General features: G+C 32.7%; 1 protein-coding gene across 1 annotated transcript; it reads right to left on the reverse strand.

Moving 5' to 3' along the window:
• Positions 1–4,571: 4,571 nt before the first annotated feature.
• LOC134239421 (galactosylceramide sulfotransferase-like) lies at positions 4,572–12,756 on the reverse strand. The gene is made up of 3 exons (XM_062721604.1): positions 12,383–12,756; positions 6,921–6,965; positions 4,572–6,468 (listed from the first exon to the last, which is right to left on the reverse strand). Exons 2-3 carry the CDS (start codon positions 6,938–6,940, stop codon positions 5,256–5,258), a joined length of 1,233 nt encoding a protein of 410 aa, XP_062577588.1. The 5' UTR covers positions 6,941–6,965; positions 12,383–12,756; the 3' UTR covers positions 4,572–5,255.
• Positions 12,757–20,377: the final 7,621 nt, after the last annotated feature.

The raw sequence follows: 20,377 nt of genomic DNA on the forward strand, positions 1-20,377 counted from the left end.
GACAGAGTTGGGACTTTTCATTATTTTAGAATTAGATATTTTACATTATATTTCTGGAGTATTTTACGTATAGTCCTGTTTATTTTTCTTGGGGATGGCATATATTTTTCTGGGGATTTAGTGTACTGGGTATATCTGTGGATTATGATTGTGTGAGGTGTATTGTTCATAATGGTTTCCTAAACCAGAGTGTGACTTGATCTTAAATCTGGACATTGTCATAAATCTGTATTAATCCATTGAAAATCAAAACTCTCTGAATTAGGATTCCTCTTCGATTTACTGAACAAACAGCCAAACAATCATTACTTTGTTTTAAAAAATTAACAAATGTGAAACTAATTTGCTTTATTGCACTGCAAAAAGTGCCAAGTTAATGCTGTGTTGAAAACAATTAAGATGTGGTTAATACATGTATAATTAATTCTAAATCATACCTTGCAAGTCTTCAAAATATAACACTGTAAAAACTGTCATTCTCTGTTTTTAGGTAATCACTGCAATTTTTTTTTGTAGTAGACATTGAACAAAAAAATAGATATGATAACTCTATCATGTTACAAGTATGGTGTATTATCTTGGAGAAAAAATTCACAACACTGTATATTGTGATAGTGATATGATAAATGTAAATGAATGTGTATGTTAATTAAATATAAATAATTGTAATATTATTCAAAGAATCAATTATAGGAATTAAATCTTTGACCCTATCTGAAACTGTCATAACAATGTTTTTTTTATTCGTATAAATCTGTAGTACTTTACACAATCATGAACCATGTATTAGAACACTGTATACATTTTCTTGGAACTATATATTGTCAGGTGAAAAACAGTGATAACACATGATTTTATTATTTTTTTTTTTATCACGCATTGTAAACTTTTCACATTTTCAACTTCTTCTTAAGAACCACTGAGCCAATTTAAACCAAACTTAGTACCAAGGAAACACAAAAATAGGTTTGAATCATTAAAACATCTTCTCAAGAACCACAGGGCCCAAAGAGTTGAAACTTATGTGGAAGCATCTTGGGGTAGTGTAGATTCTAAACTGTTCAAATTATGACCAACAGGGGTAAGACTGGGCCACAATAGTGACTCCAAGTTTTACATTACTAGAAATATTTCCATAGGACATGAATGCCCTGCCGAGGGAATATTAGTAATGCAACATGAAAATTTGCATTAGTGTATGAAATTTAGTCAGAATATCTTGAAAAGTGATGAAGTTGAATTCATTACATCAGTATGTATCAGCATATGAAGTTTGAAACTGATATCAGAAAAGTGAGATCAAGTTCAAAGGAAAGGCTGAGGTCAAAAAATGTTGATGCAGTTGAAAAGCTCTCATCAGTGTGTATCAGCGTAACAAGTTGAAAAAATATTATGATTGGTTTCTTCAAAACTGCCTGAAACACAATTTTGATAAAAGTGACATCAAGGTCAAATGAAAGGTCAAGGTCAAAACTGTTGATGCAGTTGAATTTGCTTACATCAGTATGTAGCAGCATATGGAGTTTGACACTAATTTAGGAAAGTGAGGTCAAGGTCAAATGAAGGGCTAAGGTAAAAAAAAAATGGTGATGCAGTTGAAAAGCTCTCAGCAATATGTATCAGCTTATGAAGTTGAAAAAATTATGAATGATTCTTTAAAACTGACTTAAACACAATTTGATAAAAGTGAGGTCAAGGTCAAATGAAAGGTCAAGATCAAAATGGTTGATGCAGTTGAATTGCTTACATCAGTATGTACCAGCATATGAAGTTTGACACTAATTTAGGAAAAGTGAGGTCTAGGTAAAAAATGGTGATGCAGTTGAAAAGCCCACTTCAGTATGTATCAACATATGAAGTATGATAACACTATCTTGAATGATAACTTTAAAACTGAGCTAAACACTAATTTTAGAAAAGTGAGGTCAAGTTCAAAGGAAAAGTCAAGGTAAAAAAAAATGGTGAGGCACTTGAATAGCTCTCATCAATATCTATCAGCATATGAAGTTTGATGAAAATATCTTGGATAGTTTCTTTAAAACTGAGCTAAACACTAATTTTAGAAAAGTGAGGTCAAGGTCAAAGGAAGGGTCAAGGTAAAAAATGTTGATGCAGTTGCATAGCTTCTATCAATGTCTATCAGCATATGAAGTTTAATGAAAATATCTTGGATAGTTTCTTTGAAACTGAGCTTTGAACTGAGCTAAACGCACAGTGTGACGGAAGGACAGACGAAAGGATAGAAGGACGGAAGACGGACATGACAATCACAATATGCCCCGGCCATATTCATGGCGGGGCATAAAAATATAAATGGGAAAAAACTTTAAAAATCTTCTCAAACCCACTGAGCCAGGAAAGCTGAAACTTTTAAACTGGAATTTATCTTTTGAGCTCACGTACCTGAGCCGAAGGCTCAAATGATCTTTTCTGATCACATTTTGTCCGACATCCGTCTGTCTGTCTAGCTGTTTGTCGGTTTGAAAACTTTTCATATTTCCGACTACTCAAGAACTACTGGGCCAATTTCAACTAAACTTGCCACAGTCTGTTTTTGAGTGAGTGGAGTAATGTCTATTAAAATGAAGGGCCATGCTTCTTTCAAGACTCTTTTAAAAATCTTCTTCTCAAGAACCACTGGGCCGTGGAAGATAAAACTTATGTGGAAACATTCTGAGGTAGTGTAGATTTAAATTTGTTCAAATCATGATCCTCGGGGACAAGGCGGGGCCACAATGGACAATCCAAGTTTTCCACAAGAATATATACAAAGTGTATGCAAAATCTTTGAAAATCCTCACACGAACTGCAAAACCACGATTGGTCATGTTTATATGGAAGCATCCTCTGGTAGAATCAAGTTTGTTCAAATGAACCGTGGGGGAAGGGCGGGGCCACAATAAAAGATCAAAGGTTTACATAGGAATACAGACTAAAAGGAGAGATGATTTCTTCTCAAGAACAGAAAACCCATGTTTCGTCATATTGATATGAAAGCATCCTGAGATAGTGATCCCAGGGAGTAGAGAGGGACCGCAATAGGAATGAATTTTTTACAAAGGGATTTATAGGAAGAATCTTTAAAAATCTGCTGTACAAGAACAGCAAACCGTTGTCATTGTTATGAAAGCATCCTCAGATAGTTTAAAATTCAAACACTCCCCCTTAATTTAAACTTTTCAATACTAAACTGATTTGTGCTTTTTCATCTAGTTAATGTGCTCAGGTGAGCAATGTGACCCATGGGCCTCTTGTTTTCCGAAAAAAAAATTCTCAACTGTATCCTAAATATTGTAACATATGGGGACAGGACAATTCATTGTTACTTTTTTTAAAATGGTGATTAAATCTCGTTTTTACCCGAGTAAACCGAATCCTTTCCTCAATATAAATCACATAATCGTATTTTTATTTGGATAACATACACAGCTGATTGCTTTGTAAGTAGTTTGCTTCTTTTGGCATGAAAAACGTATAATCGATGCCGCGTCAAACTACGGCAACGTAGACGCAACATAAAACATTCATTTGAAGGAGTTTAGTAATTTTATAAACACGTTAGAAAGTGTTACTCCCACCCTTGTGATCCTTCCATTTTACTAAATATATTAAATATTTTAAATATAAAATCCTAATTATGTGAGATTACTATGCACTGTTGTACTTATTCCATTATGAGCAATTATATTATAATTGATATTTCCTCACACTTCACAGAAATTTCTTTGATTTGTTCAATTGTATTATGGGTAAAAAAAAAATGAACCCAAAGTCCAAAATTGCTTTCTTTTTAAATATACAATGTATAAGAATACATTTCTGTCATTTTCACAAAAAGGCGAAAATGACGCACTTTTTTATCCTTAATTTGTTACACCGGTTTCATATAACGAATGAATTAAAGTACGAATAATTAAAGTACTGTGCGAATACTAATCAATTTGCATTGCAGTGTTTTTATTTTCTTTCAAATATGATTACCTAAAAAGTTCAAAGAAATGTTAAATATTCAGATAAATTTTTAATATTATTTTGCTTGCAATGAACTTTACCGAGAAATGGACTTTCTTTCACGAGTAAAAAGTAGCATAAAAATAGCATTAGTTCCAGATTTTCAGTTTTAACTTATATAGTGTATAAAGGGGTTAACTAATCAAAAAAAAAATATGAAATAATATTAATATATATTATCTAGTATGGGCGAAAAAAAACTACGTTCCAAAGAGGATTTACTTCATAAATTATTATTAATCACGTAAATCTTACAATTAATCACGAGTGTAATAAACTTCATAATTTTTCACGTGTATGAAATAAATGAACTCATTATTGTCCAATGTTAAAAATGAAGATACATGACTTTATGGCTGAACTTAACCCCCAGGGTCGTGTTTTTTTGGGAGCATGATTATGTTATCCAAGGTCATTTATACGACACGTCTTGTTTTTCCTTCACAATATACCCATTGTTTCAGTTTTTTTCTAGAGTAGGTAGAATAACTGCAGGGGATTTATCATTAAAGGGTTGACAGAAATTTTTTAAAAGACGTTCTTTTTTATTCACACATTTTAATTAAAAAATAAACTCGATAACTGTAGCACACATGCAATGAAAAATTGTCACTCATACAATAAATATTTCCATTCGTTTTTAACAATATTATGTAAACAATACTCGCTAGTTTACCAGTCTAGCAGCAACAGTTAACAGAATATGAACTTTCTAAAAAATCATGAAATATATTATGCATGCTTTGAATGCCGTCTACTCCTTTTCAGTCATATTACGATCTTCAGTCTGTCTATATTATATTGGAATGAATTACAGTATGCAAACGGCGATTTTACCACACACTGGACTCACCGGCATCACAATAAGTCTAAGTAATGAAATGAAAGAAATGGTGGAATGACTTTAAACCCAAGTGTCAGATTTTGTGATTTCAAACATCAGTCTCATTCGTCATTCTTTGTGACTCACTCGGGACTCTTTGGTCTTCTTGCTTTGGTCTGATACGGGGTACTGGTCAGTGTTGTCATGGCGACAAGTCATTCGTCACAGACTAGATTCTGAGTTTCCATCAAGTACAGTAGCTCCTGGGAAAGATGTGGAATACAATAACTTGGAATAAACTCCAGTCATAACTTTTCCAATTGAAATCATATATATACCTGCTTCAAATGGTCAGATAACTTTGCTTGTTTACCTTTTTATAAGAAGTAAAATTCGACCTAATAATTGCACAATTGTGTTTTCAACCAACCATTCGTTGTCGTGAGTTTTTAAATTTTTGCACTCTTAACCAATCTCTATATCGAGTATTAGCTGAGTCTATGAGCATGCGCATCATCGGAAGTTCTTGCATCATCATTTCCTTGCAGTCTTCCGTTGTCACGTTAAACTCAGAATTCCACTTTGTGGACTTAAGGTTTATAAAGCGGTTAGAAAGGGGCCTGCTCTGACAAAATGTCGTCACATGACTTTTTATTTCTCTAAAAGTGTTCACTTCATCTTGAAAGTCTGGTCCTTCTAACTTCATCTGATCCATAAAGCGTTTTTGAAAATGGTCGTATAACTGAAAGTCTGCATAATCAAAATAATGGAGGAATTTTTCAGAATCTTTGGGTAACTGGACGGGATGATTTCTCTTTCCTTTGTTGATATTAAGAGGCACATATAAAATTTCATCTAGATCCCAGCAGAGGTACCTCTTCATGAGAACCAGTGATTCGTCGAAGTACTCCACCAACATGACAAGGGGAAATTCACTGTCTAGCTTCTGAATGTACTTATTGATGACAAATTTGTTTCTAAACAGGGTACGTGGAACCCCAAAGTCAAACGCCTGTCTATTGTTGATGTAGTTTAGCCCAGCCTGGGAGTGGTTTCCGCTGACGGCAAACCGCCGCAAAAATATGTCTAACAGCATCCCATCAGTGACGTTACCTCGGTGAGGAATTGTTTTCTTCAGAAAATGAATAAACCCATAATAGGAAGCAGCCGAAATAAAGTGACTTTTCGGTTCCCTCACAATGGCCACATAAACAGAATCCTTGGGCATCACAGAATCGAACGCCTCCTTATTGTAGACCACGTGATTACACAGGATGTTGTAGGTTTCGTTTCCCGGAAGAGGAATGATCTTGCTCCGGTCCACTGTTGTTCCATACCCGAGGTAATTAAACCCTGTACCGTTGTTACGTCTTGGTAGCACTAAATTGAGGTCGTTCTTTAAGGCGAATCGTATGAAGATATTCATTACCGTGGTACTCCCCGCTTTGTGGACTTTCAGAAAGGCCACGTTAGTTTTCTTCTTACAGCCCAAAGGAGACTTTCTCTCCATCAGCGAGGCGCGGAGGTCGAGTTCTTTGTATAGTCCGCCTATTCCGTCACTGGGATGTGTGTTCATTCTTACCATCACTGATATCGTGTAGAGTAGGACAACAAGTCCGGCAACCCAGTAGTACCTTCAAAGACAAAAGAGTTTACAAGATTATAAAGAGTTATGACACTGTCACATTAAACATAAACTGATATACAGGTTGAAAACTTGAAATATATCGGTCTCACTCAAAGATTCTTCTGAAGGCTTTTTGAAAATAACCAGAAACTCAAAAAAAAGTAATCTGATCTTGATTCATTAAAAAAAATCATCAGCAGAAAATATCTTAATTTGATATTGTTTCATTAAATGTGGCATTTGAAAAAAACATTTTCAGAAGATAAAGATTATATATTGCAATCTTAACTGCCTTATTAGCACTTCTAATAAAATAGTAGATTTAAATAAAATAAATGAAAACTAAAACAAAATAAATGAAAACTGAAATAAATACAGCAAATATTTCTTAATATTTTGTATTTGAAAAGAAATTAACATTGGGATTGCAATCTAATTGGAACCATTAAAATAGTTTACCTTCTAAATGAACTCCACATTGTACAAACTTCCACAGCTCAGCAACTAAAATAAAGATAAGCCAGATTGTAGGATTTATATCTAATTGATCATTAAAATGTATGTATTTCTTGTAAATGTGGAAACATACTCCTCGCTCAGTCTCCCGACCTGATTCTGTGTTCCGATTTTAATTGATGTGATTTATTGATTATAAGACTTTTACTTATAAAAAGATACATCATATTGTCAGACACACACAGCTGCCGTTTTTTTTATAATCCGAATGACTTAATAGTATCTGAACATATTTCTTAAAAAATATTAATGAATTACTTTGAAAAATGTACTTTATAGGAAGAAATTTTTAAAACTGTACATTTGTCAAATATACATTTCTTTATTTCAATATTTTTAATCAATTCAACTGTTTGAGCAAATGAACTCTTTAATTCTACGATTACACATAAGTTTACATTTTTTACTATGGCAGGTTTTAATAATTTAATGTATGACATTTAAGGCTTGAGAGTTCCCAGTAAAAGGGATATCGATATCTGAATATTAACAGTGATTGAATATAGTCATTGATTATAAACTATAGTACGGCAGTCGTAATCCTAACGTCCTTTTGCGACAGTCGTATTCGTGATGTCCCTTTTCCTCCGTCGTAGATTTGTACGGCATCGATTAAATCTAACAAGTAAACAAGCAATTATTCAAAAAGAAATAAATTTGCAACAAAAAGAACAGCTGTGTGGGTTGTCCAAAGAAAAAGATATTTATACAAATAAAGGTGAATAAAGACTGTTTAATTTAGGTCCAAGGAATGGCAACGTATGTGAAATTGTGATTTTACGATTATTGAAATAGCCACAAAGGAGAAGCCTGAATGCAGATCGAATTCCTCCCCATGGATAAATTAACAACCCGAGCCATTAGCAGTTTTAATCATCTATATGTCTTAGCCCTGTACGTTAGTTATAGTTAACTCCCACTACTTTTGATTTTGTCATATTTTTACTCCATTCCCATATACTTTGGGCGTATGCTGTTATACTCTAAGACTGGGAATCACCATGTCCGTATAACCGTCTGTTATAAAAGCAAAACAAGCCCTCCATGACTTACAAGTAAGTCAGTTAAATAAAGAAAATTGTGAATACTTTGTTATTTGGTGATAGGCAATTACCTTATAAAATAACTGTTCAATTTTTGAAGCAGTCCAACTGTACATCAAGTCTTCAAAAAGATTTTGATAGTATTTTGTAATTAAGTAAACAAAAAATAATAATAAATCCAGATATTTCTCATATTTCTATTTACTTCAACTCTCAGCATTTCCATGTTCCATGTATATGTATAGTATTTTTCAATGGAAATTTGTCTTTGCACTTTATTAATTTTTTTCTTTACTCAGTGTAATTGCTTGATCAAAAAGTATTTATTTTTTGATGTCACTATTTCCTTCTGTCTGTTTTTTCTTTACATATTTGTTCTTTGCACTTTATTTGTTTACTTATTCTGTTTTGCTGTTTGTTTGCACTTTTTTTTATTATTATTATTTATTTATTTATTTATTTATTTATTTATTTTGTCATTATATTGTATAGCGAGTATACCACGTATACATACGTAGTAATAACGCTTCTGTATAATTTAATTCCATTCTTTTTTTCTTTTCTTTTTTCCCACCTTAGATAACAAAAGAAATTAATGTAACTTCTAGGAATTTTTTTCATCATTGTAAATCATTGTCAATTCTTAATATTTGTAACCTTGACCTTGGAGAGGACTTATATAGGCCATGCCTGATGTCCAATCCAATTATGTGATCTTACATGATAAAATATTGATTAAATTAAATTAAATAAAGAAAGTTTCAAAAGTATAAATTCTCTTAGTAGCGCTTTTCAAGAAAAAAAAAACAAACTGAAATTTAGAAAATGGAAACTGTATAAGACCCAATACAAAGTCTACGTTAAAATATATATACATGTATATTTAAAAATATTAATTAAAAGGTTAAGTATAAATTGTTTAATGGAAACTTAGATATGTTTCAAATGACCTCTTAATCTTACATACTTGCTTAGGAATTGGAATTTTATGTCTTAATTGTAAGGCATTCTATGATCAGGATAACGGAGTACTGCAAGTCATACTAATTATAATGGAATCCTGCTGAACGGTATGTAGTTCGCAGAAGATTCGGGCCAAGGTCACACAGATAAGGTCAAGGATTTGAAGAGAATCACGGGTAAACAAATAAGATTTTGACTGAATTTTTCTTTAAAAAATCAGAGTTTATAATTCGTCTTTTAGTTTTGGTGGATATCATTTCATTGGATACATTCATAGTTTTTTTCACCCATAAGACGTCTGTTTTGGAGAGAATACCGGTAATTCAGCATTTTGGTCAAGGAACTCGCAGAATAAACCACATCTATAAACTCGCGAAAACAGAAAGAATTTCAAAGCTATTTGTGTCGTTTCAAATATATCAGATAATACGATAAAAAAAAACTCTGAATTGATTAAAATTAAGTTTGACACGAACATATAGTGTTTTTTTCCCACTTCAAAGAATTTAATATATCAATAGGTAGAAAAAAAAATCTCTCACTTCAGACTCCTTTTGTTATGATTGACAATACTACCGACTGTTTCCAAGACGACTGAAAAATTATTTTAAAAAATATATTGTTAGCATCTTTCATTAGATTTTTCTTCGTAAAAGGTTGAAGTTTTTTTGTGGTTAACCTGAATAAAGTATAGTTTATTCGTACTATTGGTACTGGATTATAAATTAATGTACTAGTCTGTATGAAACACTCGGCATATATTGCCATTATTCTAGTATATTGTTAATTCGTACATCATGGCTTTATCTCTGTCATAATTTCTGATGATTAAACCATTGATTGATTTACAAATCGAAGATTTAAATTGTATAATATGTCCCTGAGTTTTTCCCTGGGGGTTGTAAAACTTCAGCGAAGTATAGGTTGGGCTTTGAATCATCATAATTGTTCTCTAAATGGTAAATATCAATTTTCACACACAGTATTTATTTTTGATTTATTAGTTGGGTAAAATCTTGTGAATTCTGGGAGATAATGATATATTTAAAAATCTGCAAACAACTCAGACAGGAACAGTTAAACATCATGGATGTTTTCTTTGTCAGATTGATACAAATTATCCACGGAATGCGTAATTTGAAACATACATAAAATATATATGTATTGCTACAATGAAAAAGTGATCTAATGAATCAATGTGACAGGCGTAAAAACAATAAAATTTACTGTCAAAAAAACAAATGTCATTTACGAAACAATCCTGTCACCGTGGTGTTTGTAGTGTATTATCTATACTCAGTACAGAGTGCCGTGAATACTCTATTATATAGGCTCAATGTAAGTCGGTAATCTGGGAGTACAATAAATTTTTGCTGTGTTGGAATAAAGCGACCATTGAATCTATATACGATGTAAAGGTACATGTGTGTACAAAACCCCTATATCCCCCAATTAGTAAAACAAAAGATCCAATATATTGTGTGTACAATTTAGTATGCATATTCAATATTTGAGAAATCCTCTCTCTCTGCGTTAATATTGTAAAAGGAGGGGGCTTAAATTTACATGGCGAGAGATACCGATCTCCCTCATCTTTTTTCTCTCTATCCCTTAGTGTCCCCCGCTTTCGTGAAAGCGAGGGGACATAAGAGCTCATTCTTCTGTCCGTCTGTAGTTCTGTCCGTCCGTCACAAAAACTTTAACCTTGGTCATATCTTTTGAATGAGAAAAGACAGAGCTGTCATATTACACATGTTTATTACCTGTGACAAGACCTTTCTAAATACGATATGATTTTTTACCCTGCCCGTGACCTTGACCTTGAAGTTTGACCTACTTTTCAAAAAATTCAACATTACATTGAATTGACCATAACTTTTGAATGAGAAGATAAAGGGCTTTCATATTAAGAATGTGTATTACTCATATATTACTCATTACTTCATATTTTCCCCTCTCTTTCCCCGTTGACCACTTTAATTTCCTCTCATCTTTTCCCCTTCTCTTCCCTCTCTCCTTTATACACAATCCCATCATAATCTCTTTCTGTTTGGTATCCCCCTTTTCTCAATCTCCCAATATAGTCTCCCTTTTCACTCCCACTGTTCCCCCCATCGCCTCTTTTTCTTGTCTCGACTTTCTATCTTTTTCGTCGTATATAGCTTAAATATATAACCCCCTTTCTCCTAACCCCCCCCAGGTCTTTCCCCTCCTTCCCCTTAAATAAAAAAAGAATTTCCATTGCATAGGCGTCGGAACCGTGGGGGTGGGGGGATAGGGAAGCTTATCCCCCCACTTTTTTGCAAATATGCACATAATATAGGCATTGAAAATTGGGGTTTACCTTTTTTTGTCGGTTTAGCCCCCCTCCCTTTCAATTTGCCCCCCACTTTTAATTTGCTTCCGACGCCTATACATTGTTCATATAAATCACGTTCAAGCTTATATTTGATTTTATTGCTTTTTAAAATTGTTTTTAAAGTTTAATTTATTCGGTTTTGGGGCGCAGTAAAGGCTGTTCTGAAACACGATGTTGGTAAGATGACGGTTCTATAAAACTCTATGTCAGACATTTCTTAAGCGGAAACAGACAGAATTGACAAGAGTTAACGTGTAGCAACCTTTTTTCTCTCACATGTTTTACGCTAAGTTCACCATTGTGTAGTTTTTCTGTACACAATTTCCTCTTGTAAGATTTTACATGACTAGATTTCAAGTTTTCATTATTTTCAAAGGTTAATTATTCATAAAAAATGAATCATGTAAACGTCGTGCTTCAAATTAAAACATATTTCTTGCAAAATAAAAAAAAATCATTTTGTTTCATTTATTCGATTATTTACTGGAGGCAGTGTAGCAGATGTTGAAGAATGGTCGAAGAGCTAATTTGACATTTTCACAATTTTGTTTACCCAATTAAAGTGAAGATTTAACACAAAGACCGAAAAGGTAGTAAGTTATCTACAGATAGTAAAACTTATAACTGTGATAATTCGTGAAATATTTAGGGCGACAAATGACAGTCAGAGAATTTTTACAAGTTGTAGAACATTCTTCTCTGTTTATAATGACAGTCATGTGGAACTTCTATATTTGAATGAAATATGCAATGTATTTTTAATTTTTAAAACTTACCAATTCTATTGAAATTTTAACCAAAATAAAACAATATTCATAGGCATCGACAATATTTATCCTCATTTTTATTTTAAATATAACACAAAAATTCATCGTTAATATTTCAATTTTGAAACAAAAACAAACAAACAAGCAACCCCCCCCCCCCAAAGAAGAAGAAACAAAAAAAACCCAAAAAAAACCCCCAAACACAAAACAAACAAAACAAAAGAAACAAACAAAAAATCAAACAAATAATTTTAAGACGAAGTTTATGTTTACCTTAAAGAAATATTGTGAGTCAGCTGTGTTCCCAAACTATACGTCATTCCGCGACTAATTCCAGAGCGCTATATTCAATGACTTCAAAACCCAAAATACCCCAAACTGGGGACTGATGATGCCAGTCACGTTAACATCCCTCCTCACTAGACCTTGTCCCCCGATCCTTGCCCTGATGTTTATTTTCCCCCACTGTAAGGCAGATTGGGACTCTGTAAAAAACCCTTGTCTTCAAATGATGGATGTGTCCGCCCGCGGCAATCGCCAGACAGAAATAAGTCACGCCATGTCAACCAAGTCTTCATATTGGTCGCGCATTTCACCTAAGGAAATAAAAGAATTATTACTACTGTATATATGAATGTATATTAAATTAGGAGAAAGGTTTTCATTATTATCATCCATTATGTTTAATTAATTCAAAAGGAAGTTTACTGTTTTAATCTGGTTTAAACCAGAGTTAAATTTACATTTTATGTTGACTGTATCATATTTATTTATTATGTCTCTCTTTTCTATATTCTTGTGACAATTATATATGTTATTAATTAAATGAAATGGTAAGTTGCAAGAATTTGTCTCTGAATTTATCATTTCGTTTTCTATATTTGGAAGATCTTGTTTTTATGCCAATGGAACATAAATAGTTTCCAGGGTTCGACATTTATACACCGGCGGGGGGGGGGGGGGTTATGGGTGTGTCTTCGAAACTTTTGATTTGAGAATTCCATTACTGATGCTAACATTAATCAAAAGATCGATTCATTAACCATTAACACATTCTGAGGGTTTTTCTGGACGATATTTATAAACCTGCCCCCTCCCCCTTTCGGTTTAGATTTAATTTTGCAAAATTTTCAATAATTGATCTTCTTTAAAACTAGATTTTTTTTTTATTAATCTCAAAGTTTTACCTTAAAAAGAAATTTTCATAAAATTCAAATAATTAATTTTGTGCATAAGTACATTTTTTATTTATCGTACCTTAAACTGTTGCTGGAAAAGTGACCTGCGATATATGTTAAGTAAAATTTATTTACTAGTATATACATGTATTTTCAGCCCTTTTTTATTAAAAAGAAAATTTCTTGCTCCCCTATTCAGTAATTTTAAGATATGAATGAAACAACTTGCATTTAATAAATCAACAAAAAATGCCACTAGTATTCTAGCGTCAGTACTAGAAGACGAAGTAAAAATTACAAACTAAAATTTGTTTTTCAATTTTGACACTAACGAAAAATCCAATATTATGAAATATATCTCAACAAAAGAAAAGGAAAGAAAGAAAAAACAATCTGATAAATGTCATTCGCTTTTCCCCTCGAGGGAAGAATGGAAGAGAATATTGTTTTTATGTTCATATAGCATCTTTTTTGGCATATAAAGTAACAGATTTTTTGTTCATATAGCATTTTTTTTGCATATAAAGTAACCGTTCTTTTTTATTCATATAGCATCTTTTTTTTGCTTATAAAGTAACCGTTTAGACCGATTAGTTTCGAACCCTTGTTTTTGCATATATCTATATAGTGCAAAAGACATATTGCATTGGCGTCGGAAGCAAATTGAAAGTGGGGGGGCTAAGTGTAAGAAAAATTTTTTTGTACCTCCAAAAAAACCTGACAAGCAAAAAAAAAAAAAAAAAGGAAATGTCTATTTCCCAAACACGAAAATCCTATTTCGTGGGGGGGGGGGGGGGGGGGGTAAGTTCGAACTCCAGTACCAAAAATTTTCTTCCAAACACCAACACTTCTCCCAATTTTAACCTATACTAAGACGTATCTGTGGAAAGTGGGGGGCTAAACTTACGAAGATATGTTCAATGTCTATACTAAGTTTATATTTGGAAAAAAAGTGGGGGGGCTAAGCCCCCCCTAGCCCCCCCGGTTCCGACGCCTATGTATTGATTACAAATTTGTTGTCATTTTAAATAAAAAGATACGATTTTCTGTCATTGAAATCATGCCTTTCCTCACCTCGAAGGGGGCGGGGGAATAGGAATAAAGGGAGGGATGTGTAAAATACACCCACACAGACTGGTCTTCGGTACATGGATCTCCGCTTGACAGGGCTTTCTTCTCCGCTACTCTCGTCACATAACAAGAGGCGCGGATCAAAAACTTTTGGTCGGCGAAGCTCCGGTATCTCTTACTCGCTATCAGTTTTTTTATTAACATGTAAACATGAAGCAAAATTTAGAAAAAGAAGTATATTTCTTTATTGAAAAAGTTTGAGATAAAATCATTCAATTTAATTACATTTAATCTAAAAAGAATATAAATTTTCAATTGTTTTCGACATATATATTAAAAAAAAAAGCCAAAAAAAAAAAATCAATTTCATGGCTTGATTTCATTCCTATAGATATAAATTTTATTTTGTTTTGTTTCTGTATTTGCATGTTTGGTGTGTGAATATTAATGACCTTGTAAAAACAATTTTAGCGACTGCATAAAATAAATGATAAACATGTACTTTGTTTTTAGATATACAAACCTCTGTATCAAGCAGCACCGGCACGAATCCATGAATTTTCGCTAGCCATTAGATGACTTTGGTACCGCTGTGTCCGACCGAGTCAATTACGGACATTGTCCGATCAGAGGCCCGGGGGGAAGGGTCCATATGTTCTTAATATCAGTAATTTAATGAACCCCATTCTATCATATATTTACTTATGTTAGTTCAATGCATTAGAATGAAAATACATAGTTTTTTTTCTGTAATTTTTAAGAAAACTTTATCCCTACTTGGCACCTGTATGTTAATTTGAAACTTTTTACTCAAAAGAGAATGTTTTGGAATAAAATGTTTAAGTCAGTAATATTCATACATTAGTTATTTCAGACATAATATCTTTTTTCGATGGTTAATTTGATACATTTTGTAGGTGATTATTTCTTTTACTGTATGAGCAAGGATGTAATTAAAGTGGAGTATTTTTAAGGTCTTCCGTTTCCAACGGAAGACCTTCTACTGATTCTGAAGATTAAGATTATTCTTATTATTCTTTTTTTTTTTTTCTTCCTAGACGCCAACTTTGAGGCCTCGTATCTCGCTCATTTTTTAATGGATTTTGTTCAAATTTTCAGACATTATAGACGGTAATAAACTCTATCAGAATGCTGTCAATAATTTCAAAAAGTCACTTCCGGTTTTGAGTTATTTCCCTTTAAACGAAAAATTATAGGCTTTCATTTCCAGACAAAGGCTCAGAGACCACTAGAGCTGGAGCAGAAATTTTACTATTTTTAGATAACAGAAGGATTGAAGTTGTGCACATCGGTTTTTGTTTTTCGATTTCTCTATTCAAAATGGCGCAATACAGGGGTCAAAAAATAGAACGCCTAAAAGAGCAAAAATTTACACATGTTTTCCTTTTTATCTTGAAAACTAAAAATATTTTGTTTAGACATGTTGAACAAAAGTTGTGCATTATTGCAAGGGCTTTCATTTAATACTAAAGAAAAGGGGCTGGCCCCTAAAATAAGGGATCTCTGGAGCTTGAAAGTTTTTGCTTTATAACTCAAAAACGGTAAATATTTCGATCTAGATATATCGAGCAAAATTGTTCTTTAACACCCTTTTGATCTGATAGGAATGTTTATTTGTTCGAATATACCGGGGTTATTGCATAATATGCAGTCGAAAGCAGGTCAGGTAAACATGAAGCGTTTTCATTCGGCAAGTAAATCTGACCTCATCATGTGTACAACTTGCTGTAAATAATACACCCTACGGTATTTTATGTTGATTTTCTTCAAAATAAGGTTTTAAACGTGTTTTATGATTAACTATTAAATCATGTATTACAACTACTTTTTCTATTTTTCTTTATAGAATTTAATTAGTTTTATAGTGAACACGTCTTTAAAAGCGGAAGATATAAAATCTACCTTTCTACGTTTATCATTGTAACAAACTATATAATTAATCTTAAACTTTATACATTGAATAATTCACGATCATTTACGATCCCATTGTTCAGCGAGATGTTTTACAGTTATGTAATCAAAACCGCAAATCCCACGCTGTCAATCTAGGTCACGAGTGTATCAGGCACCTGTGGACATAAACAAAGCAAGTGTTTGTGATTGTATTAGACCATTGTGTAGAAAGACTTAACAATTAATAAAAAAAACTGTGTTTTTAATTACATCGCGATTCAATAAGATTATTTTACCCATCTTTCATATTTAATCGTAATTCCAAACAATGGTGCATAAAATCATTTTGAACTGTGTTCGCTTTCTTTGGCCTGTTCTCGCAAAATAAAAAAAAAATCTATTCTTTGTTAATGTATTTTATTTCAATTGTAATTGAGAAGGGGCTTCGGCAAATAATTATAATTAGTGATGGATAGTGATAGGTAATATTGTATATGTACGTTTTATTTTCACCATGATCACTCTTTTGTTTCTCCATTTACCGGGGTATCATTTTTTTAAAGATTAAATAAACATTGAACATAAAAAGTAATTTATAATATACTATTGTTCACGTATTTGTAATACCGGTATAGCAAACAGGTTTTATCCAACTTTGTCTCTAAAGTTGTGTTACCCGGTCCTCGTTTACAAGCACGTGGTTGCAGAGAACAGTGGGCATATATGAAAATCCATTGTGTACTCCGATAGTTACAAATGGAAAATTGGGTTTAAAATATGTCGTTTCTTTCATATCATTTCATTTCACTCTATTTCAGCTTGTTTAAATCAATCGTAATCGCTTGTACATTTATTCATTGTAAGTTTTATGTATTTTGATAGCCGAATAAACACTAGCTTGGTTTGCAACACCCCCCCCCCCTGTTTTTATCGAGGTGGATATTAAACTTACATGTACGCATGCATGGTAGTTGTAAGTGGAGACCTGCGACGTTTCTAATTCACGGGAAAACATCCAACGTTAAATTAAGCACTTTTGAGTACGCAGTTATTTGCTACTAAACTTTAAAATGTTATTGTACAAAAATAATATACTTTTTCGTCGAATAAACAGAATATCTCAACATTGCACGATTTGACATGCTTGTACATGTTCAGTCGATGTCAGTATAAATACACATGGATGCACTTTTGCTTAGAATAACGGCCAAAATATATACATCCAGAGTTTAAGAATACGATTTAAAAAAAAATGAAAATTCGTTAATGCTATTTATCATTAACCAGTATCTCGACGATAAAACATCAATTTTAATTCTTTACCAAACGTCCTCCCGGTCAGTCATTGTTAATGTTGGTGACATGAAATGTAGATACTAGGGTCTCAGTTAATATCACCTTAATTATCCTCATCGTCATTCGGTGTTTTCATCATTAGAAATAAATTGTTTGAGGACGTCTTTTTTTCTCTTCTCACATTGGAAACGCGTAGGAAAAAGTTTTTAAACAAAGCTAACGGCATTTTACAAAAAAGGAAAACGAGAAGAAAAAAACGTGTCTATTTAGATTAAAAACACAACGCATCAATTTGTATTTGATTAATCCACATCCGTTTGTTTTCCTTCTCCCATGCATTTCGACTATACGAAAAAAAAAGGATCAGCAAATCCTTTGGTAATATTAAAAGAAAGGTGTTGTACCTTCAAAAGACACTATATCCCACAGGCCTTTAGATCGCTTAGAAAAAAAATTGTGTGTATTTTTTTTTTCCAACACCTCAATTTTTTTTCTAAGCGATCTAAAGGCCTGTGCTATATCCGAACAGTTATTATACAGACTACCAAATATTTAATCTTGCTATCAAGCACTTCGAGTGGTTTACAATCAAAACTTGATATATTGGACAAATATTGTAATGATTGGTGTCTAAATGTTAACTTATCTAAGACAAAAATTATGATTTTTAACAGAGCTGGAAAAAAAATATCAGAAAAGTTTTCTTTTCAAAATAAGTTGATTGAATGTGTTCAACAATACAAATATCTTGGTATTTACTTTTGTAACTCAGGTTCTTTTACCTTTGCTCAAAATGAATTATATAAGAAGGCCTTGAAAGCATGTTCAAAATTACAGAGAGAAATTATGTCCAATTGTCATAATGTCAATATTAACCTTCATTTATTTGATCATACCATCTCTCCTATTCTTCTATATGGTTGTGAAATTTGGGGGGCTTTCAACCCCTTTGCTTCAAAATTTCAAAACAAAGATATTACAATGGACAAAATATTCAACAAATTAAAATGTGAAACAATGCACATTAAATATTGCAAGGCTATTCTTGGAGTGCATAGAAAATCAACAAACTTTGCAGTTCTATCTGAGCTAGGTAGATTTCCACTGTATCATTCAGTTATTAAAGCTATGCTAAGTTACTGGTTTCGACTAGAAACATTACATCCATCCTTTGTCCTACTCAAAGAAGCATACTCCGTCTCAAAAAGCCTCTTTTTACAAAATAAACCATCATGGTTTGCATCCATTGAGACAATTTTGGGTCATTTAACTGCTTTCAAAAATATTGACTTATCAAAATATAGTGTTTGTTCATTTAAAAAGAAGTCATCATGTATTATAAGACAATATTTTATAAACCAATGGTATAGAGAAAATAGGCAGCAAAATGATGGCAAACTAAGAACTTATTCCATCTTCAAAACCAATTTTGGAAGAGAACACTATCTCCACATTGTTAATAACTATGATCAGAGGAAAAATATAACTAAACTTCGCATTTCTGCACATCAATTAAATATTGAAAGGGGAAGATATGCAGGACTTCCCCCTGAATCTAGAAAGTGTTCTCAATGTAATACACAGGAAGTAGAAGATGAACAACATTTTTTGCTCATTTGTCCAAAATACAGCAATGAAAGGTTGCAATTAATGGAAACAATATCAAAAATCAACCCAAACTTCTCTTCTTTGACACCTGATGAAAAACTTATATGGATATTGAATAATGAAAATAAAGAAATTTTATGCTTACTTGGAAAATTTATTTCTGAAAATGGTAAAAGAACCAATGTATAAATACATAGACTCTCTGTCATCATCTTGTTTATGCATGCTCAGCCATTTAAATTTATACATGTATAGCATCACATTTTTGTATTGTTTTGTGATCAATGACATTCTTCTGGACACTTGTATAAATGTATGATCAGAGACACTGAGAACAATATTATTATGTAACTTGGTCATTTATATAACTGTTTAAAAAAATTAATTATATTGTTATATATATATATATAAAAAAGAGAGAGAATGTTTAAATTGTATATTTATGTATGATGAAATGCCCCCCGGGGCCCTTGATTGGTAAATAAAATATCTATATATCACGGCGTCCCTGAAAGAATTATTTTTAATCAATAAATTCTAATTTAGTTCAAAGAAAGCCACGCTGTTGTATACAAACATTCCAAAAACTAGAGGTACTGTGAGCGATGAGCTCACTAAATGATACCCCCCGCCTCCCATATGCTTTTAACTGGTGAAAAAGTCCATGTTTTCCTGTGGCCGGGAAACCCAAAATATGTGTCGGATCAAAAAGTAAAATAGGAGGTGCACAATTGCAATATGTAATAAAGATTCTGTGAAAGTTTCATCAAATTTCATTCAGTGGTATGAGAGGAGTTGCGGATAAGAGATGGGTACCCCAAAGCGTAACAGACGGACGGACGGACGGACAGACAGACGGACGGACGGACGGAAGGACGTACAGACGGACGGACGGAATTAACGATTACTATATACCCTCCCGCTTTTCAAGCGGGGGGTATAATAATCTTTCATGTTTCATGGACCTACACGTGGTTAAATTTTCTCTCATCACTATAAGTACCCCCCCCCCTTTAACATGTTTAAAATGAATATACAATGTCTTCCTTCTGAGCCGAGAATGTTAGTTGGTAGATTTGTTTTTGTACATGCGTATATACATGTAGATTAAGGCTGGTGTTGAATTCCGAAAGAAAGTCACAACCTATAATCATTCTATGCCCCGCCATGAATATATATTATATAATATATATGGGATATA

This window comes from Saccostrea cucullata, unplaced genomic scaffold (genome assembly GCF_032062105.1).
Source record: "Saccostrea cucullata isolate Sc308-1 unplaced genomic scaffold, CSIRO_AGI_Scuc_v1 ctg344, whole genome shotgun sequence".
Classification (NCBI taxonomy): domain Eukaryota; kingdom Metazoa; phylum Mollusca; class Bivalvia; order Ostreida; family Ostreidae; genus Saccostrea; species Saccostrea cuccullata.